General features: G+C 41.9%; 1 protein-coding gene across 1 annotated transcript in view; it reads right to left on the bottom strand.

Moving 5' to 3' along the window:
- Positions 1-11,495: 11,495 nt before the first annotated feature.
- Positions 11,496-27,900, bottom strand: part of LOC124606618 (zinc carboxypeptidase-like) — a 43,026-nt gene continuing 26,621 nt past the window's right edge. Inside the window, exons 7-10 of the mRNA XM_047138603.1 lie at positions 22,847-22,931; positions 14,880-15,082; positions 13,263-13,347; positions 11,496-11,758 (exon numbers count right to left, since the gene is read on the bottom strand). Of these exons, the coding sequence (XP_046994559.1) occupies positions 11,550-11,758; positions 13,263-13,347; positions 14,880-15,082; positions 22,847-22,931 (582 nt within the window). The 3' untranslated portion in view covers positions 11,496-11,549. The remainder of the gene's footprint in view (positions 11,759-13,262; positions 13,348-14,879; positions 15,083-22,846; positions 22,932-27,900) is intronic.

The following is a 27,900-nucleotide window of genomic DNA, read 5'->3' as shown; positions in this document are numbered from 1 at the left end:
AATAGTTGTAGATATTTCAATTAAATTTGTGATTTAAAGTCGTAACTTCTGTGAGTTCTGAACTCACAGCATTAATTTCGTTACGCAATTCTCTTTACTAAATGCGACTGGCTTTTCGTCACTGCCAGTAGTTATGTTACGGATTTTGTCTCCTTCATTGTTCAATTCGTTGCACTAGATTCGTACGCCGTTAACCATTATAGTCATCGATTTTTGTCCTTCTTGCTTGTATTATTGGTTTTAATGATCTCATCATTTTGCGCCTGTGTTTTCTCAAGAGCTTTACTAACCAGTTCAATTATTTGCTTCCATTTTTTTGTCAACGTGGGTCCGAAATTCTTGGGTTTCCATTTCGATTTCTTCGCGTTTGACTTTACATCAATTCTGAGCTTATCATGGTTTTCATCGAACATCTCAGTAAGCTCGGATAGCAAATTATTGACAGTATCTGTTAACGTGTTCAATTTAGTTTTGATTTTCTCCTGAATTTATTTGTTTTCCTCCCACATTTCTTTGTTTTCCTCCCGAACAGACTGTAATTGCCTTTGCGATTATTTCATTTTGTCGTCCATCATTAATTCCATTTCCCCTAATACCTGAGTAGAGACGTTATTACTAACAGCAGTGGTCCCCCTTTTGTTGAGTAGCCAACGGCGTTGAACTAGGCTTGGGCAGATGTTTTCAATAAGCATCAAGTTATAGAGAGATGCAAGCTGCGATTGCTGATGAGCTTCATCGTCCTGCCCGTTGAACGTATCCTAGGTGGCAAGTTATCACAAAAGGATTTAGCAGCCTCCATCAAGCATACTTAATTGACGTGATTGCATATTCGAAATGGAATTCTGGATATAAATATTTATTAACTGTGGTTGACGTTTATTCCAAAAATAGCATGGGTTGGTGCTCTGAATACCAAAGGCGGTGTTGCAGTTGCAAACGCGCTTAAAAAAATTTACACAGAAATCAGGCGGGTTCCAGTACACTTACAAACTGATCTTGGGAAATAATTCTCCAATACTAGTTTCAAAAAGTTAATGCAACATCTCAGAAATAATCATTAGTCCACTTTTTCGAGTATGAAAGCTTCCGTAGTTTAACGTTTCAGCAGAACTCTCAAGAGTCTTATGTTCAGAAAATTTACTGCTCAGGACTCCTACAAATTGATTAGTACTGTACAAGGATTCGTAAAGCAATATAATCACACGAAACACAAGACAATTAAAATGCAGCCAGCGGAGATGTATAATAAAATCAAAATGATCGTTCCACGCCCATCGAAACTTAAAATTGGCGATTGTGTCAGTATTAGCAAACAGAAGACAGTCTTTGACAAAGGATACACTGCAAACTGGTCAACGGAAATTTTCAGAATACGTAAAGTGCAGTTTCTCAGATGCAGATATTGGTGGTACGTCTTCCACTTCAAAAATTTGCGAGCTCGCAGGCGGGCTCTTACCTGCTACCTTTTTGGTTTAGTTCCCATTACTGCAAGGGGTGAGGAATCTTGGCTGCTACATTTCGCTACAGTTCTCCTTGCCGCCGCCACTCTTCTGGTAAAGTCGAAGAATAGCGACAGACTTGATCAATCGCGGTACACAGGACGTGGTACACAGAACGAACTATCTCCTTGGTACTTAAACCAAACTGTGTTAGTGGTTGACCGATCGATCTATTTCCGTGGTACACAAATCGAACTAACCTACATTTGCACAACACACTGAAAAACGACACATGCAAGGTGTTTTTTTCCACCTCAACCGGCCTAAACCGATCCTTTTAATACTTGAACTGATAATTCGTAAGAAAGGGAAGTTCACAACATTCCCATATTAAATTATGCAAATTTTAACCTCTTGTACACACACACACACACACACACACACACACACACACAGACAGAGAGAGAGAGAAAACTGTTACTGTAAACTTTGTGTGTGTGTGTGCGTGTCCTTCAAAGACCTTTAAAGAAACAAATCAAAGTATATTTGATCACAAAGCAAATTGTAATTGTAAATATTGTGTGTGTGTGTGTGTATGTGTGTGTGTGTACGTAACCGACTCATGTGGACGGCAGCCCGACCTTGCGCAACTGCCAGAGGGCGATGACTCAGATGTGTTGTGATAATACATACGAGGTGTGGATAACGCACTTTGTTTAACAGAGGACGTTTTGGACTTAGTATCTTTGAAAGGGACTACTACAGGTGCGGACTTACTCCAAGCTGTCGAGCAAGCGATTGATGGTGTCGGTTTGGACTGGAATCGGTTAGTCTCAGTGGCCATAGATGGAGCACCATCAATTCAAGGCCATCAGAGAGGACTCATAGCACGGATGCGCAAAAAGCTAGGGCGCACAGCCGAGACGTTGTATGGAATTCACTGCATTCTTCATCGAGAGGCGTTTTGTGCAAAATCAGTGACGTTAGCAAACGTCATGCAAATTGTTGTGCGTACTGTAAACTATCTGAAGACACATGGGCTTACGCATCGCCAGTTTCGGCGGTTCTTGGAGTAATTACGAGCGAAGTACGATGACATACCTTACTATACCGAAGTACGCTGGCTGAGTCGAGGTAAAATGCTGAAAATATTCTTTTGATTTACGTTTGGTCATAGTAACATTCTTACATGAGAAGGGAAAAAGTGAACCTATGTTGGAAGACCCTTGTTGGATAACAGGCCTTGCATTTCTCGTGGACATTACGTCTCACATGAACAGCCTGAACGTCAGTTTCCAAGGTGAAAATAATTTAATTTCTGACATGTTGGAAAAACTAAATGCCTTTGAAACGAAGCTTGCGCTTTGGGAGAGCCAGCTATTGACAAAAACACTGCACATTTCCCGACCCTTGGACTGCTCCATGAAAGTGCTAGATTTCAATAATACGCGTCAGTAGTTGTAAAAATTAAGAAACAATATCGAGCATGATTTGCAGATTTTACGAGTTTGTCTCCTCTCATTCGCCTCTTTGCTCGACTGTTCTCGTCGTCGGTTGAAGATGCTCCGAATGATCTACAGATGGAACTGATGGACGTACAGTGCAATACAAGACTGAAGGACAAGTTCTTTGCAGTGCGAAGTACAAAAGAATTCTACGAAAATATTTCACAATAAGAATTTCCACGCCTGCATTGAGAATCAGCAAGAGTTATGTCCATGTTCGGGTCGACATATGTTTGTGAAAGATTTTTCTCGGTGATGAAAATGAGTAAATCAAGGTTTCGATTAAGCATAAGTGATGAAAATCTTCGCAACTGCTTGCGTTTGTCAATGAGCAGTGCTTTTTTGCCCGATATTAACTATATCATTTCTCATGACCAGTGGTAAACGTGTTTGGATTTATTCCTTTCATAATTAAAAATTATTGTTTACTAAATGTGCATTATTGCCTCATTCTGCTCCATGTTACATTATTATCAGGAAAATTGGTCATTAAACCGATTGTTCCAATGTATACTTACATTTAGGGTTTTTTTAATGTGTGAAGGGCTACGCTCAGCTGAAGTCGATAAAACATAACGTTCATCTAATTATCGGTTATTATGCAGATTTCAGACGGAACTGATGAAAGATATAGCAATAATGGTATTGAAATAACAGGTGATCATCGAGAGGTCTGCGGTTATCATTCTTTTCAGAGGTCAGTGAGACAGAAATTATGTGGGTATAACTGAGGGCACCGAGAAATAGTTATAGGAAACCTTGCATTAGTTTAATGTTATTTGAAATCATGAATAAGGTGCTTTGGAAGTCGCTAAGTGCTCTTTTTCTTAAATACTAGATCAAAAACATTACGCGTATTTACGTGCCGTCAGTCAAGCTGCCTTAATAAAAAACTGCGGTTATTAACTGTATTACTTGTCTTTCTGGGTTAAACTGTTAACATAAAAGTAGAAGTCTCAATGAGTAGCCTGTGACAGTATTTTAAATGTTTAATACGCGAAATACCTCCCCATGGTTGGCCTGCAAGTTGTGGAAAGAGCACTAGAATGCGCCTGTACAGGGAATCCCAGCAAGTGGATAAAGCGACATCTGTGCGTAGAAACATGCACTACATGAACGCTGACGGCTGCGGCGTGCACGCTGTGACCCCGAAGTTGCACATGTGCAGGAGCACCGCACGCCTGCAGAATTTCTGGCCGGCCCTGGCCTTACACTATGCAAGATGGAAGTGTTCCATTTCACCTGAACACTTTGCTTAGGTGGGCGAGCTGTGTAGGCAAACTATCTAGATCTGAGACAGTGTGAGCTCTGTGTCGAATGTCTTTAGCATCCTCACAGTTTTCGACAGGTGATGAGAATATAATGCTTGCAAAACAAATAATCAATATGAGCAGGGTTGCGATAAACCTGAATGCTCTAGACAGCCATAACTTTTTCGGCCAACTAAGACATCCAAAAAGATAAACAACCGTCTTTCCTTATTTTCGTAGTGAGCCGAATGCTATCTTCGATAAGGATAGAAGGTGAAGTAATGAGTTAAAATCTTGGCTAAGACCACAACTTGAACCCATGCCTCGTGCTTATTAGGCAGGTGTGTTATCCACTACAGCACCCTGAATAACAAAGCTGCATGGACTGCCCTAGTCCAATGACCTCCGTAACACAAACTTCACACAGCCCAACTCCTTCTTAAATCGTCAATATTGCCGAGGCTCTCCGATATTGGAATAGTACCCCAGCTTTGTACGTAATATAGTTCGTGTTAGAATGAGCATTGGACTAGGGTACTTTGTGTAGCTGTTGCAGACGCTTTTGCAGTGGTATGCTGGATAACACAGCTATCTGGTAAGTGGGAGTCACGGGTTCAGGTCCGGCCTGTCTCACAAATTTTAATTCATTACTTCGGCTTCTATTCTTATCGAAGATGAAGTTGAGACTCAGCGTGCCTCGAGGCAAATGTACTTCCATTAGATCAATAGAGCCGAATGTTATTACGAATGGAACTAGGGTGGTGAAGAAACTCCATCAGTTTATCTTCTCCATGAGAACGCACTACGAAGGTATCGTCCACATAACTCGAAAATACAGTTGGTTTAATGGTAGCTGATTCAAGCTCTGTCTCCTCGAAGTCCTCCATAAGAAGGTTGGCCACCAACGGAGACAGAGGGCTGCCCATAGCGACGCCGTCAGTCTGTTCAAAACATTCTTGGTTGAACGTAAAATAGGTTGAGGATAGAGCGTGCAGAAACAAACCAGTAATGATCATCAGAAACTTTTGGCAATTAATGCCAATGAACCTGCGAGAGGGGTCTTCGTAAAAAGTTATACCACATCAAAGCTAACTAAACGGTCAGGACTTCTTAGAAGGAGAGCCCCAGTCTACTGATAAATTCAGCTGTCTATATTAAGCAAATAACGCAATTTTGCACTACACCTAAAGTACTGCCTTTAATAAGCTTTGTGAATGGCGTGGAAGGATTGATACATCATCTTCCTTCGGATACTGTAGAAGAAATAAGAAGGGAAAGTTGTCGTGCTCTTTCGAAACCTCCTCCTCAACGTAGTAACTTATAAGGTAAATTGAGGGAGTTTCTTCACCATCTCAAGTCTATTCGTGACAACATTCGGTTCGCTACGGAAACAGAGCAAGATAGTTGCCTGCCTTTCTTGGAAATCTTGGCTGGACGAAAGAATGATGGCTCTCTGGGCAGTCAGTTTGTCGTTGCCACCTAATGTTGATTTGCTTTTGCAAGCATCACATTCTCTTCACCTATCGCAAACTACGGGCGTGCTTAAAAACACTAGTACACAGTGCTCATATTGTCCTACATTTAGGTAGTTTGCCTACAGACCTTGCCCACCTAAGGACAGTAATCAGACAAAATGGATGTTCCATCTGGCGTATTAACGGTTCACTGGTTCAAATGGCTCTGAGCACTATGGGACTTAACATCTATGGTCATCAGTCTCCTAGAACTTAGAACTACTTAAACCTAACTAACCTAAGGACAACACACAACACCCAGCCATCACGAGGCAGAGAAAATCCTTGACCCCGGCGGGAATCGAACCCGGGAACCCGGGCGTGGGAAGCGAGAACGCTACCGCACGACCACGAGATGCGGGCTAACGGTTCACTGCCAGTTAAAAATTAAGAATCAGAAAGTAGATGAAGAGGAGAATACACCTCCAAAATAATTAGCTTTCTTCCATTTGTGGGCAATATGACGTTTAAAATAGCAAGAATCGTTAGTAAATTTGAGGTGAAAGGGATTTTTTGTCCACCATCTAATGTTGCAGACCTTTTGGGACCAGTGAAGGACGACTTGTTACTGCGGAAGGGCGAAATTAACAAAATACCTTGTTAGTGGGGAATGGCTTACAAAGAACAAAAAAATGGCTCTGAGCACTATGGGACTCAACTGCTGAGGTCATTAGTCCCCTAGAACTTAGAACTAGTTAAACCTAACTAACCTAAGGACATCACAAACATCCATGCCCGAGGCAGAATTCGAACCTGCGACCGTAGCGGTCTTGCGGTTCCAGACTGCAGCGCCTTTAACCGCACGGCCACTTCGGCCGGCTTACAATGAACAGTGCACACACACTTTGAATGAACGCTACACTTTACATCACCGTTGCCCTCGCCTTCAGTAAACAAGCAGGATCGCTATTGCTTAACACTGTATTTCCACTGGACGTTCAATACAATATGACAAAACTATGATTCTGACCACAGCAACATCTCTTTGGGACTCCATTATCAACAAATCCGTGAAAATATGCCTGTCGGGAAATCTGATGAACCGTGATAGCGACTACCAGTTGGACAGTGCGTGGAACCCATCTTCTCCACTATTTGTTCTAATCGAATACGACAATGTGTGCCGACGGCCGCGGTTAGTGCTAATGCAGAGGACAGCTGAGTTCCGCTGTCCCACCAGAGTGTACATTGCCGCCGGGAAGTGTGGTCCGTATGTCAACTTGATTTTGACTCATACGTGGAATATCCGCAGGGCGGTATTCAGAACTGGGCAATACATCGTTAGTCTTCGATGGCTCACTTGAAGATAAGTGGCAAGTGCACATTTGAAATATGGTGGGATGTTTTGAACGACAACCGGCTCCAAGCTCGAAAATTGTTTGAACATTCTATTCGCCGGAAAAATTTTTTAATTCACACATTAAACCGTCACATTCATTTACTGACAAGAGCGCTTTCTCCCTGAGGCTCAATTGTGCACATGTAACCATCACCGTCTATAAAGCTATCAAAATAAGGGACTGAGTTTAATTTGACTTTACAAAGTCCATTTACTAGTGGTTTTCTTTAGCACTTAATACAACATACCTCAAATCTGTCAATATTCTTTATCTTCTTCTAACTATGCTTCTTTCCTTTTCCATTGTTCTTGCACTCACCGTTTTTTGCGAAGCTGTAACTTTCAAATGCCGGAAATTTCTTTCAAAAAGTACTCACCAAACAACTCAACTCTTAAATCTGTTTCCTAGATCAATCCCTGTTGCTCTTGTTGTGAGTAATTTTTGAAGTTTTATGAATAGCTACTTTCCATACGCACTTTTCTTATTTTCCTTGTACAGCCTCCGTCTGTAATAATCATGCCCTCTCCCACCTCCCCAAGTAATTGAAGGAGCACATTTCTATATTTTTGGTGCTGTATTTATTACATCTGGTATCCTTGCTACATTCATCACTTTTGTCTCGGTAATGTTGAAGACCTTCACTTCGTGCCATGACAGCTTTATAATCTGCAAATCTAATAACTTTAACTACCTATCAACTAGTTTCATCTAGTCAACATAAATAAATATTAAACATGACTGAAGAAATGCAACAACGTTGTCCCACATTTCTTGTAATAGCTGCTTCTTCCTCCTGCATTTTCATCACTTCTCTTTGGCTTACGTATAGTTCCGTTAGTGTCTTCTAGCTTTCCAGTCTACTTCTGTTTCCTCAAATATTTTAAACATTGTTTTACTCCAAAAAAACTTTCTGATAGCCTACAAAGTAGTTTTATCGTTCTTATCACGAACGTTCTCATGCATCCAGTGTCCTCTCTTATTTACCTTCCCCTCCTGAACCCAAATTGCTACTCTGACAAGTTGTTTTCCATTTATCCCAGTGTTAATATGTCCAACACTAGACATATGACTCATAGATCTGTACGTTATCTTGTCAATAGTATTCAGGTACTTGTTAGTCGACATTACTGTAGAGTTTGTCCAACATTGGCCTTGATGACAGAACGAAGTCTGCTGGGGACACTTTCAGTGAGGCGCCTGAATATCTATGGAGAAGTGGTAGCCATTCTTTGCCAAAAGCCGAAACCAAAACGGGTAACGAGTTGGACGCTGGGTGCTGGAGCGAAGTCGACATTCTATCTCATCCCAAAGGCTGGCTTCAGATCGGCACTCTGTGCAGACCAGTCCGTTTCAGGATTGTTATTATCTAGAAATCGTTGGCTCACAGATGCTGCATTGTCACGGTCATACAATCAGTCATCATGGCGAACTGTTCCTCTGGTGTACGCAGAGGACAGTTCAATAAAATGCGTCTGTATCCCTTCGTATTTAGTTTCTCCTTATGCGCACTAAAAGGTCCAAACCCTAATCACGACAAACGGTGCCATACCGTAACACCATATCCTCTGTGATTCACTGTTGGCGCTACACATGACGACCGGTAATGTTCTCTAAGCTGTCGCCAAACCCAAAACCTTTCATCGGATTGCCACGGGATGTAGCGTGATTCATCACTCCACCTCATTCGTTTCCATTCATCCATTGTCGAATGGTGTTGCTCTTTCCACCAACTCAATCGTCTCTTAGCACTGAGTATAAGGAGCTGCTCCAGCTTTGGGGCTGATTCTTGTAACTCCCTAAGCGCAGTCACTGTGCTAGATGGAGTGCTCGTAGCTGTTTGGAACCCACAAGTGAGCCCTTCCACTGACTCCATGCGATTTTTTTCAACCTGCCTTAGCAACACCCGACGGTCCCTGTCGCTTAGTACAGAGGCTTACCTGGTCTCCCTTAGATATGGTTGTTCCTTCACGTTTCGACTTCACGCTCATATTACCAACAGTCAACTTGAGCAGCTTTGAAATGGTGGAAATGTCCCTGATGGATTTGTTTCTCTGATGGAATTCCAATAATAATTAGATCACTTTCGAAGTTGCTGAACTCTTCTGACAACCCATTTGGCTGTTACTGCTTTCCTAGTGACAACACAACACTTCCCAGCTGCTTTCATACTGGTGGGTCGGCCTTTCGCGACATCTAGTGGTCAATTTCGCAATGCATAGCGTTATCCGGATACTTTTGATCAGATATTGTGTATCTTGCCATCGTTTACATTTGACTTCTTTTATAAAAGGACAAGGCTGTCTCAAGACAAGATTTCCGTAAGATTCCGAAATAACATATTTTGCTCGTGAGTGATGAATGACGTTAGTCTCCTTGTTGCACCATGTTCTGAAACGTTCTGAAACTTTCAGCGTCTCACTGCATGTGCTGTCAGTGCCCAATGCCTTTATTTTCCTTTTATTTTTCTTAGATCTGTTTTGACCTTCTTAACTTCCACTTTTGTAACTTTACGACAGGTCAGTCGCTGTTATATTTCTCTGCTTCTTCTAATTCATTGCACCCTTCCACGTAACTCCGAGTGTCACGTAGTTCTTCTTCATAATGAGTCCCTAACCTTTTTCTTAGCTGCTGAGTCTTAGTTTACCATATCTAACCATCGCCGTGTTTCATGCTTATGTCATTCATTTATTAATTTCTTTTTTGTCAAATTTCTGGCATTTTTATACGTTTCGTCTCTCATCCTCTTTCTTCTAGGATGTCTAACTTTGTACACTGCGTGTCTATCCAGATTCCAGGTACATTAGTATAATTCCAAACACACTATGATGCTGTTTGGAAGTCTATTACTCTGCCGAACAGGCGGACTTCGCAAATAAGAGGAAAAGGAAACAGATATACAAAGTGATCTGAAAGTAATGCTTCTTGCAGTACAGATAGTAGTCTATCTTTTTGATTACACATCCGTCCCATCCACTGAGGAGACGATGACCTTAAATCTTTCCCATGTTAATTGAAAACACGAATTATACTTCGTGCTGGGAAAAAAGGACTCTGGCAGCTGTCAATGCTACTGCCAGTTCCCAACTGTGACCGCATAAGGCTCCTGGCGGTATCGAATTGATCTATAGGGCTGCTGCAATACATGAAACAGCATTATCTGTGCTTGACTGATTGTTGTAAGTGGGTGAAGCACTCACGACAGAAGCACTTTAACTACCAGAAGTCTTCGACACGGACTAAAAGGAGGGATGTCATGTATCATTCTCACATACTGGCATCTACGGGATCACACCACAGGAGAGACAAGATCTGTGGTGTCATCCAAAAAGCGGGGAGCCGAAGCAAGGTTGGCACCTCCCGCCAAAACTACAGAAGTATACAGTCGCTGCTTGCCCCCCAAACAATGGCGGCCCAGTCACGCCTCCTAGAGGTTCTCCACGCCATCACAACGGCTCGTTTGCTTACGTCTGAGCAGAGCAACACTTTGCACCATTCTTAGTCATCGATCAAGATGACAACACTGCCTTTGATGGCCACCTGTGTATTAAATATATCAGATGAAACGTTAATATGAACAGTACGTCGGTTATTTTTCAAATGGAGGGTGTTGTGAATTTGTTTGTATCACAGACAGTTGTAAATACTCAGAACATTTCTGTGGAAATGTAGTGTACGTAGTTGAGTAAAGCTTCATGTCTTTATTGTAATAAAATGAACTAATACTTGATATGTAAAGTTCCCGATGGCGTTCAGCCATAGTCATGCAATACCTTCTAAAAGAGTAAACCGCCATTTGACTCTTTGTTATTATATTTATCTTTTGTACTACCCACATTTCGGCCTTTATGCCGTTATCAAGTACAATGCTAAAAGTCATTAGAAACGTTATTAAGTCATATTTGTTAAGGCAGTTCAAAGCAGGTAAACAAGGCTAACGCATTTCTTTTAGATGTAGCGCAGGCCCAGCTGGCCCACCGACCAGTCGATGCTGCCACCAGCTGCCGCGTATGTCAGACACAGACACACACAATCACACATCTGCCTACTTGTCCTTCTCAGCGGCGGTCGACAGTTCATCGGTTCTGCACTGACCGCTTAAACTTTGTAAATAATCCCATTTGAAGATAACTACTTACACTGTTACATCTTAAAAACATGTGTTAGCCTTGTTTAGCTGCTTTGGACTGCCTTAACAGATATGAATTTGATAATGGTCCAACAGCTTCTAGAGTTGTGCTTGATACTGGCATAAACGCCGAAATCGGGACAGTACAAAAGACAATACAATAATACACAGTGAAATAGCGGTTTATTCTTTTAAAAAATAATGTTTGATATGTTATAGTTCCCATCAATCTGCTCCTGGAGCAAGCCAAAGTACCCACAATTGTGTCAGCAAGTTTATTTTCGTAAGGCACATTAAGACAGTTCTGACAAAACGCAAATGTTTAATGTAAACGTAGTTTATTTCGCATTGGTTACAGTCAGTGGATTAGGGTCTCTAGTGGAGCTGTTTCTTGCTGCGGAGAGCTGCCTGCACGTCCTCGAGGATGGACAGGATGCTGTCGAAGGTCTCCTCGCTGGTGGGGATGATCTGGTCCGCGGGCAGCAGGAAGCCGTAGCTGCCCGTGTCCCTCAGCTCCCACACGAACGCGTAGCGCAGGCCCAGCTGGCCCATCGCCCAGTCGATGCTGCTGCCGGCTGCCGCGTCTGGTAGACACACAGACACACAGTCAAACTACCGCCCACTGGTCCCACTCACTAGTCAGCGGTCCATCGGTTCTGCACTGACCACTCACACTTTTTAAATCATCCAAGCTGAAGTAACTGCACGCACAGTGTGCTCAGGTGATGATGACGTAACTGTCAGGGATGGTAGATAATGTCACATGTGTGGCAATGTAGTCTGCAAGTGAAGTCGGAGACCCTACTAATCGTCTGTCGTATGATGACATAAGGAAATTTAGTATGTACACTCAGCGTAATAGTGTAGCCAAACGAACAGCATGTCGGAGTGTATCATCATGGATGGTGGCAGGAAACTCCACTAACACAATACAGATGGCCTGAATGTACATTCGCACCGCCATTCTTTACCTGAAGACACAGTGTGGACATTTTAAAGTGACAGTGGGCTGCGAGTGTAATCAGTCAGGACCTTAGACCAAATTGGTACGGGGATCAAGTCTCATCCTCTTATCGCAGAGCTGGTAACCCACATCCCTGAATGGCACTTCCGCACACGGATGGCGTTCTCAGATCCTTTTTCGGGGCGTCGGAGCTGTACTCGAACAGCCATATGGATCAAGTGTATCTGTTCACTCATTTCCAAACAAAAAATAAAGACAACGGGCAACACAAGACAAAGCGAAGCGAAGTAGAAGGTGCATTCGATAACGTGTACCACGATTGCTTTCTGAGATCTGCAGCACCGTAAGCGATGTATCAAAGATCAAAGGCCTGACATCTACCAGTACGTCACGCAACGGTAGTTCAAAACGCCCTCTAATGGACAATGATATCCTCTAAAATATCATATTATGAATATACGGTAAATTGCAGAATTTACCCCATTTTATGGTCGTTCGCATATGTGGTTCCTTCATGATAGAGGGCCTTCTCGTTTTGCATATTTTGCTCGTGAGTAAATTGCACGTTAAGGACTACTTCAGATCATATGTAAATACAGGCAAACACAGTCCACATCGTAAAATGCTTACGCGAGTATTTCATTTTTCGCCCTACCTACTCAATTGAGCCAAGGAAATGCATAACAAAATGTTCGACTGCACTCTCAGAGCTTCATATCCAGTTTTGATACTGGCATCTAACTCTGTATCAATCTGCTGAAGATGTGAATAGCAACACGTTGATAGATATTGCCTCACTTAAAACAGTAGTACCTACACTGGTGAAGTAAAAAGACGAAATTGTTGTAAAAGCCTCTGACTACACTTTTTAATTGCTTCTGATTACTTCAAATATAGTCTCTCTGATATTTATAAGTGAGGAACAGTTCTTCTGATTGAAGTCGTAGGTTGATTACAAGTATAAAATGGAAAGAGAACAAATTGCTTCGGTATAAATGAACATTCTTATCGACAAACACAATGGAAAAAAATATACGGCCTACCCCTAAAGACCACATTCTTAGTTTCATAAATGACTTTATCCATAGCTGACTTGATGCAAGTAAAAGCTGTGCGATACTTACAGATAGCGTTGACGATGCTGCCGACGGTGTACTGGGTGCCGTATCTGGACGCCAGCGCCTGGGCTGATTTCTCAACCATTTGTTGCTGAAACAGAGGAAAATGTCCGCTTAGCGCTTACCCATTCCTGTACTTTTGAGGCCATACAATAGAACTCTCCAGCTGCGTTTTGTTTAAGAACTATCAGTTTACATGTGACATACACTGGGCGTAATTTTATTACTTTTTTTATGAGTTTCTGTTTCGAAATCAAGATTTTTTGGCGTCTTTAACTATTCAAATATATCCATGTAACACGACATCTTGACTGACTTTCTACATGAAGTTAAGGTGCAATTTACGCCTGTTCCATTCCTTGTTTCAAATGCGTAGAGATTTTTGTACGCATTAAAGAGTATGAAAACTTTATTTTTGATTACGGCAACGCCTTAGAGCTAGTGGAATATTTTTTCGACGCGCATGCTTGAGAGCATGTAACAATTTATGCAACCTCTGCTGCTCGTCAGTTCACATAACTAACGGAACCCAACGAAAGACATCACATCCTTGTACCCTAGGAGGCATGTATTGGACCATAATTACAGGAGGGAGTCAAGCAGTCAGTTGGTATATTGATTAATGAGTTTAACCATAGACAAATACGTGAACAAGAAGAACCATGCCAACGTCACAACATCAAAGAGAGTCCAGAAATTGACATGATAATAGATATATGTATCGTGCACTAAACATGTGAGTAATCAAACAAACAGTTTGCACTGAAATCGAAATAAAGCAGTGCACTAGTAACTGTTAACAGGTTTCATTGTTTGAAAATAAAACAATTAATTTAAAAAGTTTGCACAATATTCTGATATTTAAAGACGACTTCGTCGAAAGGTCGACACTACGATGTTATCTGAAGGTCTCTCATCTCTTCTAAAAGTGTGAGTACGCAGGGCTGAAATTCCGTTAGTATGAGTATGGCGCATAGGACGAGGCCCATTGTGGTAGACACTGACTACACAACACAGATGCTACGTGTCGGCTGCTGCAAGAAACTGAAAAAAGACAGGCTGATTGATTCCGCATAGTCCTCTTTACTCAGTCCTAGCAACAATAAGCGTATGCTGAAGTTGGCACGATTTACTATTGCCCCATAAATGGAATCCCCTACAAAAAATTAGGCTGCTTTATAACAGAATTCTAAGGGGACTCTACAAACGCGTCCTAGGAATCAGCTACCACCCAGAAGAGGCATCATTTCGCTCTTGTCATTCCTCGTACATCGGAAGCTATGAAGTGTCATTGCTATCTTACTGAAAATTAATAATTGTTAATTGAGAGGAGTTATATTAAAACTGATAAAAGCCAAGAATACTTCCATACCTAACGAATAATATTACCTAGTTTCCACATGTCTTTTGCCTTGGGAACACATATACACCGTTTTTCAAATTTGCGTTACTTAACTAATATCTTACGTGCTAAACAAAGGACATTACTTTCATCCAACTAAATGTCCCTCCAGGTCGACCGAATGTAGAAAAACATCCACCGTTTTGTCACACTATTGAGACATCGGCGTTTGTTCCAGAATAACAGCTTTTTAAGTTAGCAGAAACCGCAGAGCCACTCACCAGTTCGGCGGCGTTGTCGGCGACGACGCTGGACAGGCCGTAGGGGTACATGAGCAGCTGCGAGTAGCTGTGGAAGCTCAGGTAGACCTGCAGGTCGCTGCCCAGGCCGGTGAGGAACTCAGACAGGCTCTTGGTCTCCACCTCGGAGAAAGCCTCCGACCCGGCGTACGTCTCAGAGCACGAGATGGAGCTGGCGCCCTCCTCTGTGGACATCCAACGGTTCCTCAGTCATCAGCGCTACAGTGCTGCACTAATCAAACATATCCTGAAATATTGGTTTTGGAAATAAACTCACAGTGGCTACGTGTTGCTTTTATCTTTTGCTCTGTATGCGACTAGTTTTGGGGAGGCAGCCCCATTCTCACACAATCATTTCCACCATCACCCAAGCTGTTAGTCTGGGATCCGGAATCGCCACTACTCACAACCAAATTAAAATTGCATTCTAATGAAATTTTAGTTTGACTGTGACCAGCGGTGATGCTGTATCACACCTTGATGTCTTGCCAATCAGACTACAGAATCGTTGCTATTTATCCCATGATGTGGGAAATCAGTCAGGTTCCTAGGGGCAAACGGAACAAAAATTTTAAAACCAAATAGTGAGCTTTTGGAGGAGAGTTTATTAACTGGTTAATGGAGAAGGATTACATTGCTCGTAGACAGTGGGAGAAGTGTAACTTTAATATATGAAATGTTGTGAAGAGTGCTTGTGCAAAACTGTCATACGTGTTTTTGGTTATAGATGGCATAGATTCGACGGAAGATTGAGGTACAGAGCGTCAAACAGGAAGTCAATTACAGAGAATAACGTCTCAGTGCATATACACATCAATATAAACGATTACTACTGTCCACACTTCAAAACAGATTCCTGTCCTCTCGGAATGCATAAATACATTTTCTGCATAGTTTCCAAGGAAATGTTACATCATTTTTCCTGCAAAGTAGTGGCAGTTTCAGGTAATGAGATGGAGAACGATAGTGATCACGCACCCTTCTCTCCAAAGTAGAACGCAGAGGTTCAGTAATATTGATATCTGGCGACTTTGGTGGCCATAGGAAATGCGGAAATTCATCCTACCGCTTCAGTACCAGTCTTGAAAGATTCGAGCTGTGCGGAAAGGTGTACTGCCGTCTTGGGGACACAGCATTACCATTGGGGAGCACACATTTTACCATGGGATATTATGCTAACATAATTCCTGGCAGGAATGCAACCAAGCAGAGAAAACATCAGGCCTATGGAACACCATAACACGGCTGCCAAAATCACCACCGAATTGGCTCCATATTTCACTTTTGGGACGTAAACTCGGCCAGAAGTTGGAAATAGCGTAAAATAAGACTCATCCAACAAAACGACAATCTTCAATTCCTCAATGACCCAGGTTTTATGGCTTTGGCACCATGTTTTCCTGTTACGGGCATTTGCTTCATTAATGAGTGGTTTTGGAATTTCAGCTCGCCTCGCAGTTGCGTCTTTATGGAGCTCGCTTGATGTTGTTTCTGTGCTGAGAAGGTTCGCGAGTGCGACCTTCAGTTCTACAACGACTTTGCAGCTGCCATCCTCTCATTTTTCTTCGCTATCATCAGCAGTGGGAGTCTATCACGGTCACTCCACACACTCTTTCGTCTGCGTCTTTACTTAGTTGATGGCTTTTTCCGCTTGGATGTCGTATAAATCCGCGATACGGCTCCTCTTGAAAAACCAAATACTTCGGCACCCTTGATTACGAAAGCACCAACCACACGACAACCAATGATTGCCGGCCGGTGTGGCCGTGCGGTTCTAGGCGCTTCAGTCTGGAACCGCGTTACCGCTACGGTCGCAGGTTCGAATCCTGCCTCGGGCATGGATGTGTGTGATGTTCTTAGGTTAGTTAGGTTTAAGTAGTTCTAAGTTCTAGGGGACTGATGACCACAGCTGTTAAGTCCCATAGTGCTCAGAGCCATTTGAACCAATGATTTTCCCACTTCGAATTCACTTAGCTCCGACATAATGCAAACACAACTGCATACAATACCATTCTAACCAGGACTGACACATGCAACGTATTGAGGATATTGCACCAGTGCAGCTCGTAGCCAAATACAATCCCACAACCTGCATGTTTGGCTAACAAGTTCATTTATGTTCAAGCATGCGTTTCTCGCGGGGTTCCCATCTTTTTGTACAGCTGCTCTACCTCAAGACTGTATCATGCCCGTATCCCACACTTGTCACTAAGAAGAGCCAAATAGGATATTCTGCAAGTGTAGTTGTTTAAGTCACACCAAATGTATTTAGTTAGTACTACACCTTCCTTCCTATCTAATTGTACTATTTTCCACCTGAAAGTATTTCCTCCTTTTGCTTCTAATTCTAATTTTTCGGTTGTAACTTCTCATTATCTTCTCGTCCAAGAGATAGTGGAAGATCTCTTTTGTTAGCGTATTTTAGTACCACCTCTACAAACGCCCAAAGATTAGTCTTCGTTTCATTAATATCTTTTATTTTTCTATGTGCTCATATGTTACGCTATTATTATTTTTTGTTTTTAGTTTCCAAACCTGTTTCTTTTATTTCACCTAAAAAGGCCTCAAAATTCTTCTCTCATGGCTGTCTTTGTTATAAGAGAATGCTAGACCCTTTTCCGTACTTATTTTAGTAGCATTTTCACCATCCCTTCATCATACTTGAGGATTACTGAAACGTGGACAAATGCAAGATGACATTCATAGCAAATAAAAGAACGCCAAAACAGATAATTGCAATAGTAATGGTAAGCTTGTGGATGTCGAAAATTGTTGAAATAGCTAAGAGTAATGCTCCGAAGTAATGAGACGAACTGGTTAAATCAGTAATAAAGAATATAAATTGAGGATTTAGTTTTGTTTGGAGAGTTCTGGAAAACTATTGTGCACCCATAAAGGAAACAGCATACAGGACGATTGTGTGATCAGTTGTAGAATACTGCATAACCGTTTTCAGTCCCAATCAATAACGGATATCAGTAAATATCGAACTAAGGCACTGATAACAACTATGTTTACAGCCCTAAACCCAAATAAACAAAAAGAATTCAGAGACGCGGCTCTACTGTCGTAACAGGTCAGTACAGCTCATGCAATACGACAGTAGGAATCGGAGAAAGAAAGACAACTTTGTTCTTGCGAAACCATGATGGGCAAATTTACAGAACAGGTATGCGAAAAGACTTTGCAACAGTCAGCAGCCTTCTTCGTATATCAGACGTAAGGACCACGACCATAAGAGAAGGGTCGTTAGAGCGAGTACGGTAGCATTTAGAAACTCAATTTACCTTTGCTCCTCACACAAACGGAACAGCACAGATAACAGCTACCGCACGAAGCAGAGGCCAATAGAAAATACCAGTTGACGTACAATTAGGTAATGGATGCAGATAAAAACTTAAATCAAAAATTCTGACCACTGCTCCCTGTACGTACCTCTCGATAGTCCACCTCCCCCCCTCCCCCCCCCCCCCCCCCAACTCTCACGCTCTTTCTCTCTACCTAACTTCATGCCACACTTATCCGCAAGCCGTACGAACTGTTTAAAAGAGATAATTTTGCACGTATGGCTGTAAATGTTTCTATTCCGCTATTGCAGTTTCGGCATTACGCCTATGTCAATCATAAAGAAATCACGCAATTTCACGGGAAAGATGTAAATTATCAGAAGGCCTCGGATTTTAATGAACTAAAAACAGCGAAATATGCAAGCACTTATAACCAAACATTTAAATAAATACGACTTTACAAAATAAAATATTACGTTATATAAGCTTATATAAACATCCCAGTTGACTTTTTAAAATTATCCTATGTAATACAAAATTCATTTCCGAATAAATTGTGAAAATAGTACTTAAATTTTGCAGTGTCTGAAAATAACTAATGTTTTTTTCTGAAATGTCTGCTTGTCTGAAACAAACACGAAGTACAGTGAAAACAACAACACCACCTATCCAAGCAATAAAACCATGTTGTTACTACACACTGTTTTCCAAATTAGTTAACACGTCCTGTCAATCTTCAGTTTCTGCAGGGTTGCAGTAGATCACAAAGCGTAACTCAGACTTTCCATTTTCCAAGTCTACAGTTGTCGCTGAGTATTGCTTCGTACCCAGAAAAGCCGCATCACGGAACGTCACAGGAGCATGACTGAAGGCAGCGAGGTCACAACAGGCCAGCGTTTATTCATTGTCTTCGAATGTTCTGCCATTCCCAGAAAGACTGTAACTGACTTTGTACATTGTAGAATACCATGGACTACGCTGGAGAACACCGTGCAATGTTTTTATTCACTTCGTCAGCCGCATGATCACGATGTCCACCCAACTCACACTGCACTTGCTGCTCGATACCTAGGCCGTCACACTATTAAGCACCAGCAACTCCGAGTCGTATGACGGCTTTTCATACCACTGAAAACTTGGCTTTCACGTATTCCAAGTTTCCAAACAAAGTATCTGTAACCATATCTTTCACAATTTTTATATCACTTGGTTCATCGCTTTCAAGCTCACAAAAGATTGCCTTATATTGGTGTAGTTGGTGTAGTAATACTAGGCAACATTAGGCCAAGAACCCCATCGTGTAAGAACAGGTTGACAGGGGAGGGGGAGAGAAGGTGCCGGTTCCCTGAATTTCTGCACCCGTAGTGGAGCTTTCACATAGATTTTCTTGCCGCAGGAAATTAATTCGTCCACGTCAGTGCAATCTGATCGCACCTCTTCTGCAAATCTTTGTAATGCAAGTCCAAGACAAGTGACGTACTCCTTGCTGGATAGAGATTCTGAAGCCCCTTGGCTGCTTTAACCATGTACACTAGTGGCCATTAAAATTGCTACAACACGAAGATGACGTGCTACAGACGCGAAATTTAACCGACAGGAAGAAGATGCTGTGATATGCAAATGATTAGCTTTTCAGAGCATTCACACAAGGTTGGCGCCGGTGGCGACACCTACAATGCGCTGACATGAGGAAAGTTTCCAACCGATTTCTCATCCACAAACAGCAGTTGACCGGCGTTGCCTGGTGAAACGATGTTGTGATGCCTCGTTTAAGGAGGAGAAATGTATACCATCACGTTTCCGACTTTGATAAAGATCGGATTGTAGCCCATCGTGATTGCGGTTTATCGTATCGCAACATTGCTGGTCGCGTTGGTCGAGATCCAATGACTGGTAGCAGAATATGGAATCGGTGGGTTCAGGAGTGTAACACGGAACGTCGTGCTGGATCCCAACGGCCTCGTATCACTAGCAGTCGAGATGACAGGCATCTTATCCGCATGGCTGTAACGGATCGTGCAGCCACGTCTCGAGCCCTGAATCAACAGATGGGGACGTTTGCAAGAAAACAACCATCTGCACGAACAGTTCGACGACATTTGCAGCAGCATGGACTATCAGCTCAGAGACCATGGCTGCGGTTATCCTAGACGCTGCATCACAGACAGGAGCGCCTGCGATGGTGTACTCAACGACGAACCTGGGTGCACGAATGGCAAAACGTCATTTTTTGGGATGAATCCAGGTTCTGTTTACAGCATCATGGTGGTAGCATCCGTGTTTGGCGACATCGCGGTGAACGCACATTGGAAGCGTGTATTCGTCATCGCCATACTGGCGTATCACCCGGCGTGATGGTATGGAGTGCCATGGGTTACACGTCTCGGTCACCTCTTGCTCGCATTGACGGCACTTTGAACAGTGGACGTTACATTTCAGACGTGTTACGACCTGTGGCTCTACCCTTCATTCGATCCCTGCGAAACCCTGCATTTCTGCAGGATAATGCACGACCGCATGTTGCAGGTCTTGTATGGGCCTTTCTGGATACAGAAAATGTTCGACTGCTGCCCTGGCCAACACATTCTCCAAATCTCTCACCAATTGGAAACGTCTGGTCAATGGTGGCCGAGCGACTGGCTCGTCACAATACGCCCGTCACTACTCTTGATGGACTGTGGTATCGTGTTGAAGCTGCATGGGCAGCTGTACCTGAACACGCCATCCAAGCTCTGTTTGACTCAATGCCCAGGCATATCAAGGCCGTTATTACGGCCAGAGGTGGTTGTTCTGGGTGCTGATTTCTCAGGATCTATGCACCCAAACTGCGTGAAAACGTAATCACATGTCAGTTCTAGTAGAATACATTTGTCCAATGAATACCCGTTTATCATCTGCATTTTTTCTTCGTGTAGCAATTTTAATGGCCAGTAGTGTATACGCACCATATGTTACCAGCAGCAAAATGATGTCTGTTTTCGCAACGTATGGCCACAGTACGTTTGTACAGTTGTCAAACAAAATGGCAATTATCGAGTTGTTCAATCTCTCGAGAGCTTCACACGCTAAGAGGAACATTATGGAGGGTCGTCATCCTCTAGAACACCACGAACAATACTTGCAACATGATGCCCAACTGGATTGGTAGTTTCGTCAGTGGACACCCAGATCTCTTGGTCAGGAACACTAATTACTATTTTAGTAAGCACCTCCTTGTAGCACGCGGATACATAGGCCTACTCCTTTCTCAATGTAGATTCATGTGGAACTGAATGTGTTGCGTACTTCTCCAACAACTGCCTGAAGCGTGGATGCTTCAGCTTCTCAGATGGGATGTTGCAAGACACCATCATCACACACGACGCCTTGAAAGGTGATTCCATAGTTGAAGATTGATCTGACTTTTCAAGTAACAGCGTTTGCCTTCTGTCATTTTCAGCGCTTCTCTTCACACAGCTCATGTGTTTGGTGATATTATGGTGTCTTTGCACATTAAAGCGCTTTTCTGCACTAACTTTAACTTCACATAATTTAAAAATAACAACCCCTCGTCAATGTCGCAGAACTTCTCTCCAAAATCAAGAAAAACCTTCGCAACTTCATCCTGTTGGAGCACTCTACCTTCGGCATGTTGAACCAGATCGAGTTTCTATTCAAATTGAATAATGTTATTAAGAGTGCAATGTTTATTGCGTCGGAAGCTGCCTTTGTTGGCCTCGACATTGTTTTGTCAAGCCCACGCAACATCGTCTTACGTCAGCGAAGACTAGTGAAATACGCTGCCTTTCTGTTACAGTCCCGATAAATGATTGTGTTTAGTTGTGACAATATCACTTGAAACATTGTCATGTGTGCAACATTATCATGTTTTTATTCTTTTGTCGTTAGAGATACGACAAACATATGCATTTTTGGCAAAATTTGACCGAAATATGACGTATTACTAAGAAGGTGTAAATATGACATTATATGCACGATAAAAATACATTTTCCTACACTACAGTATGTGGTTTCGTGCATAAATGGTTGTAAAATTCAGCCTGAAGTTCAGGAAAAATCTGACATGTTAAAATCCGGTATCAGTACCGTTGTATGGTTGTGCTCTATTTTGCACGAACGAAGGCAACATCAGTGACCAGAGACATAGATAACGTTATCTATAACTTACATATGAACTGTGACATGACGTTATTTACGATTCACAAAGGCATAACGCCGAAATTGCAGTTGCATAATAAAAACTTCTACAGCTATAAGCGGAATATTATGTACTTTGAATGTCTGTAAACAGTTCTAGTTCTGCAATATCTTAATCTCAATTCTAAACACTGTAGTCCGCAGTTTTAGTATTTTGGCGTTCGCTAGCGAAAATGGTATCACTATCTGGTACTTGCCTTTCAGCAATTATATCACTGACGTTGCCCATTAAGAAAAGTGACTGCAGTTCATCACGTCAGACAATAGAGGCTATTCAGACTACTGCCTTCCCTGGGTTCGATCTCCACTAGTGATATTTCGCAGCAGACTCGAAAGACCGTATAAGACGCTGGAAGGTCCTAAATATTCCTAAAGAAAGATGTACCAGGCCTACACCTAATGCTTTAAAGAATTTTACAGTATATATACGGCGACGCACTAGCTGCTGCTCCTCCGTCCGCTTACCTGCCCAGTGGAAGTCCCAGTTGCGGTTAGGGTCGGCACCCACGCACAGCAGATACGGCTTACGCGTCTTGCGCCACATTCGGTTCTGAAAAATAAAAAAAATAAAAAATTGTTAGTTGCGTTGTAATTTACATGTATACATCAGGCAGTCAAGAACCCTGCAGGTCGAGCTCTGACGTCACTATCTGCCTCCATCATGCTCTATACTGTAACGTGTGTTCCCATTGCCCTTCGTTCTCTGCAGCGTCTACAATGGGAATGACTGCAATAGGGCGCGCCACACAAATCGAATATCTGCCAGGATTGTTGGAAGGACAAAGCATTCAGCGTGTGCGGACAGTCTGTGTTACGTCACAGGCGAATTCTCTGCAGTAAATGGTACGATACCCATCGAACGTCAGCATTTATGAGGGACGCTGACACTCAGCAGTAAGCAGGGAAAAGACAAACCATTTACCGTTCTTGTCAGAATTTGTAAAGAAAGGTTTAAAGTTAAATACTTCAGTCATCAGCGAAGGGACTCATATGAGAAATTCGAAAAAAAGAACCATTGCTTTAATGATGTTATTTGCTCCATGTATGTAGACGTCATTCAACCTCCGTTAAGATAATTCCGAATCGGAGTGTGACATTAATACTCCTATGTATCATGAAAAGGCTGGCAATACTGCCACTCGTTCCAATTTCAGAACTACAGAAAACATAAACGTTCGTGGCATTAGGAGGGTTATGAAGAACAATTTGCAGCTGCTGTTCTTCAACAGAATTATATTTAGACAGTAAGATGAATGTGACACATTGAAGAGAAAAAAAAATTACGATTAACTCACAAAATTCGTTGTCAGCGTGGCACAAACGGCCAAAATATTTTCGCTGTATGATCAAATCGAAACAATAAAGTTATTTGGCATGATAAATGCAACATACAAGAGAGGGCTGAAAAGTAATGCCTGTGAATTTTTTATGTGGAAACTCTTAAGGTATATCAACATTCTACATAAATTTTTATACGTTTATTTGTCAACATAGTCACCCTGGCGACAAACACATTTCTCCCAACGAGAGACCAGTTTGTTGAAACTGTCGCTGTAGAATGTTTGACTTTGTTGACGGAGCCACAACCTCACCTGTGCTTGCATCGCTTCGTCACTGTCCAAGTGAACAGCTCAAAGGTGTTCTCCAAGTTTTGGAACCAGATGAAAATCGGATAGCGGCAAATCAGGACTGTATGGAGGATTATCGATGACAGTGGACTCACGGTGTCGGATTGTTGCAGACGTCGCTGCACTCGTATGTGGTGTGGCATTGTCGTGCTGAAGGGAAGTGTGTTCAGTGCATCGATTAGTTCTTCGAATTCGAAACTCTGTTACAACACGCTGTTTCTCATACACAGGCAGAATTGGGTTACCCACCGCTATGTTACACGCTACAGTTGCATCTTGCACCAGCAAAGCGGGGAAGTCGATTGAGTAATACGCATGACATGCAATACGCCAATCGATATTAAGAACAGCACAAAAAATTTCGGAAGAATTACTTTTCAGCGCGCCCTCGTAAATTGGTACCGATAAAGAAACATCAGTATCCGCATTATACGACATGACAGCTGGAGAACACCGCAACTAGGCTTAAAAACAGAAAGGAGTTTATTCAGCAGCATCGATACAGAGAGCGATCTCTCAAACATTCGAGTTAAAAGGAATTGCAATAAAAAATTTAGGTCGAACGCAACCTGAATTAAACTTGCGACATGCTGTTCCATGTGAAAGTAAAACATAACTGTTCAGTTAATATAAATGCGTATACCTTACAGTTTACACTTTAGTACAAAAGCCATTCCAAATTGTGTGTTTTGTCTGATTAGATAACGCGGTAGTAATCCTAGGCGAGACTTTAATGTCTCCTGCGTTATTTGATAATACTGTACAGAAAAAAAGTTGTCATCTTCCATCAACTACAGGGAAAAAAACAAAACCCTCCATGATAATTTCTTTCACTGTTGATTTTCTGCTCCCATTCCTTTTCTCCTCATGAAGTATCATACAAACAAAAATAGTTTCGTCACTGTCTCCCATTCCTTCACAGTCTGACAGCAATGTAGCAAAAGATGGAAGTCATTTTTAACTTCCAAATGTACATGAAGAGAACACGACACCTGCACTTGCTCGTAGCGCTGGTTAGTGAAGGCAGACCTCTCCAACCACACGTGTCGTGTTAGTCTTGTCGGAGAGCGCCACCGAAATCTTACCTTTACGCTGTGCGGTTGCACGTGTCGTGAGGCTTCAAGTGATCTGTGCACTCACCTTAGTTATTTCACTAGCCGTCAGCTGCCTAGCAGTGTGTCTACTGCTGTACTCATTGTTCTCTTGTACTTTCTTACTGGCGTATTGCTTTTTGTAGTCTTATGCACATCATCAAAGTGTCGAGACAAACCGAACATCTCACGGTTCATTCTCATTCTCCGGCCCTCTACTTCCTTAAGCGGGTACTTTGTTTCACTATTTTTCGTCAAATTCTTTTTCGTTGTGATCAACATATCTGATGCAGATTTTTGCTGGACGTGTAATGGTACGATGTAGATTTCCTCTTAAACTGTAACAGAATAATTCTGATATTCGCTAGCCAGACCGTAACTGGTGCACTGGCTAGACTGAGGGTGGTTTTAAGGCGGTGTTCCTCTCTCGTTTAGACAAATGTTGGGCTAGTTTCCAGTTTCCGCCTCAGAAAATACGATACGCTAATGTATGGAATACGGTCACACACAGAACAAAGTTTGTACAATCACAAACAGGTGGCGGACTCGGCTTCCCTTCCTCAGGGAACTGATACAGTGGCAACCAGAAGGACATCCTGTCGCAAAGTTAAATAAATTTAAAAAATTGTAGAACAGCGCAGCCCATACAAAACGTGATTGACGCTAACGAAAATGGTTATTCTGGTCTTCATTAAACAATGTTACTCCGAATTTAAATTTTGCTTGTTCTGAAAAGCTTCGCGGAGCCAGCTTCGATAGTTAGAAAGTCGCCTTTCTTTTTAGAAGTTGTCATCATTTATGCCGTTGATTATTAAATATTCTGCTTAACCCGAGACATTTCTTTTCAATTTCCCTACCATTTATCCCAATTCAACCTCATTCACGGCTGTTAGTGTTCGTAGTTTTCATGTATGTATTTGTTTCAATAAATCCTTCTCCTTTCCAGTATCTTCTAAAGTCTCAGTTCCTAGTAAACTTTACCGTAACACAACTGAAAAGGAGGGTTTTGCCACAAAATCATTCATCTCGCACTTGATTTTGTAAAACCTATGTATAGGTACTAACAATATTGGATCAAACTCTTTAAATATATTTTTTTTCACATTCTGTTAACTCCTTTTCTACTATTTTCACATAACGTTTCCTCCCCTTGTAGTATCAGATGTCTGATGGAAACCATTTGGAAAAACGATAGACCCCAGATTGTTTTATTAGTGGAATCGAAAAGATAGTGTCCTGAAAAAAGTTGTTGCAAAAGGAACATCAACAGAACTGAAACAAGGGTAAAGCAGTATTGTCGAATTAAATCAGGATATGCTGAGTGAAGTACATTAAGAAACGAGACTCAGAGAGAAACAGAGAAGTATTGTCATTTGGCAACAAAATAAGTAATGCTGGTAGAAGTAAAGAGGACGTGAAATACAGGCTGGCAATAGCAAGAAATGCGTTTCTGAAACTAGCAACATGTTAACAACAAATGTAGATATTTTTAGGCTAGTACAAAAGTGAAACGTGAAAGACAAACAATTCAGGCGAGAGGGGAATAGAACAATCTGAAATGTGATGCTTCAGGAGAATGCTGAAAGATAGACGCGTTGACCCGATACCTAATGAAGAGATACTTGATCAAATTAAGGTATTACTCGATTAAAAAACGGGGCAGGTGAGGGAAAACTGTTGTTTGCTAGCCGTTTGTGAGCAGCGTGGCCGGCCGGTGTGGCCGAGCGGTTCTGGGTGTTTCAGTCTGGAACCGCGCGACCGCCACGGTCGCAGGTTCGAATCCTGCCTCGGGCAGTGATGTGTGTGATGTCCTTAGGTTAGTTAGGTTTAAGTAGTTCTAAGTTCTAGGGGACTGATGACCACAGATGTTAAGTCCCATAGTGCTCAAGGCCATTTGAACCATTTGAGCAGCGTGTAAGAGCAATTAGTAGGAGCAAGCTACCCATAAAATGGATTAATATTTGATGTGGCATGATATGGGAAGTCCCTGGATAATGAAACGCACAAGATGAGTTTCAACAAACTACACATTTTCTGATAATTTTGGACTGTGTGACAACATCTTATTTTCGTATTGACAATGTTTAGACAGACATTCAGCAATTTTGAGATCAATCCTCTCAATAATTTTCCTGTAATTAAATGACAATCGTAACGTTTTCGCACAATTTTGAGATAGAATGTTAGTATTTAAATTGTACATGTAATTCTAAAGTCTATCGAAGATTCTAATATGAAAGTTATTTTTAGACACAAATATGTATATAACATTACAGTAAGAGTTGTTAAAAATTAATTGAAACTGTCAGATAACATGCCTTCTAAATAAAAACTGTAATTTGGAATGGCTAAGCGGATACATTTTCTTTAATCATAAATATGTTACAATGTTAACGGCTGTGTCTCAAAAAATGTAGCTGTCGACTTTTTTATATAAATAGCACGTATTAGAGAAGTTTTAGTCCTCAACTGTTTAAAAAAAAAGAGTTTTCCGAGATTTTGTAGTTGAAGACGGAGATTTCTGCTGTAGATAGATACTTTCCGCATGTACCGAAACAAAAATATTTCGTGCTGTTAGATTCACAGATGCAGAAACAGTTCACAGTTTCCTTTAGGAAATCGAGGACATTAACATGTGCAGAATAGAGTTCGATTTAGTCATACAGAGGGGCCTGAAAACAACCATCCAATAACGATCACTAAAACGGCATGAGAAGTGCTTCTCTTGACGTACATCAAAAACTTGCCCATGGTTGGATTTTGGTGCGAACGGGTCAATTTGTAGAATTTGAAAAGGCTT

Source organism: Schistocerca americana, chromosome 3, assembly GCF_021461395.2.
Source record: "Schistocerca americana isolate TAMUIC-IGC-003095 chromosome 3, iqSchAmer2.1, whole genome shotgun sequence".
Taxonomy (NCBI): Eukaryota; Metazoa; Arthropoda; class Insecta; order Orthoptera; family Acrididae; genus Schistocerca; species Schistocerca americana.
This window is presented reverse-complemented; position numbering and strand designations above follow the sequence as displayed.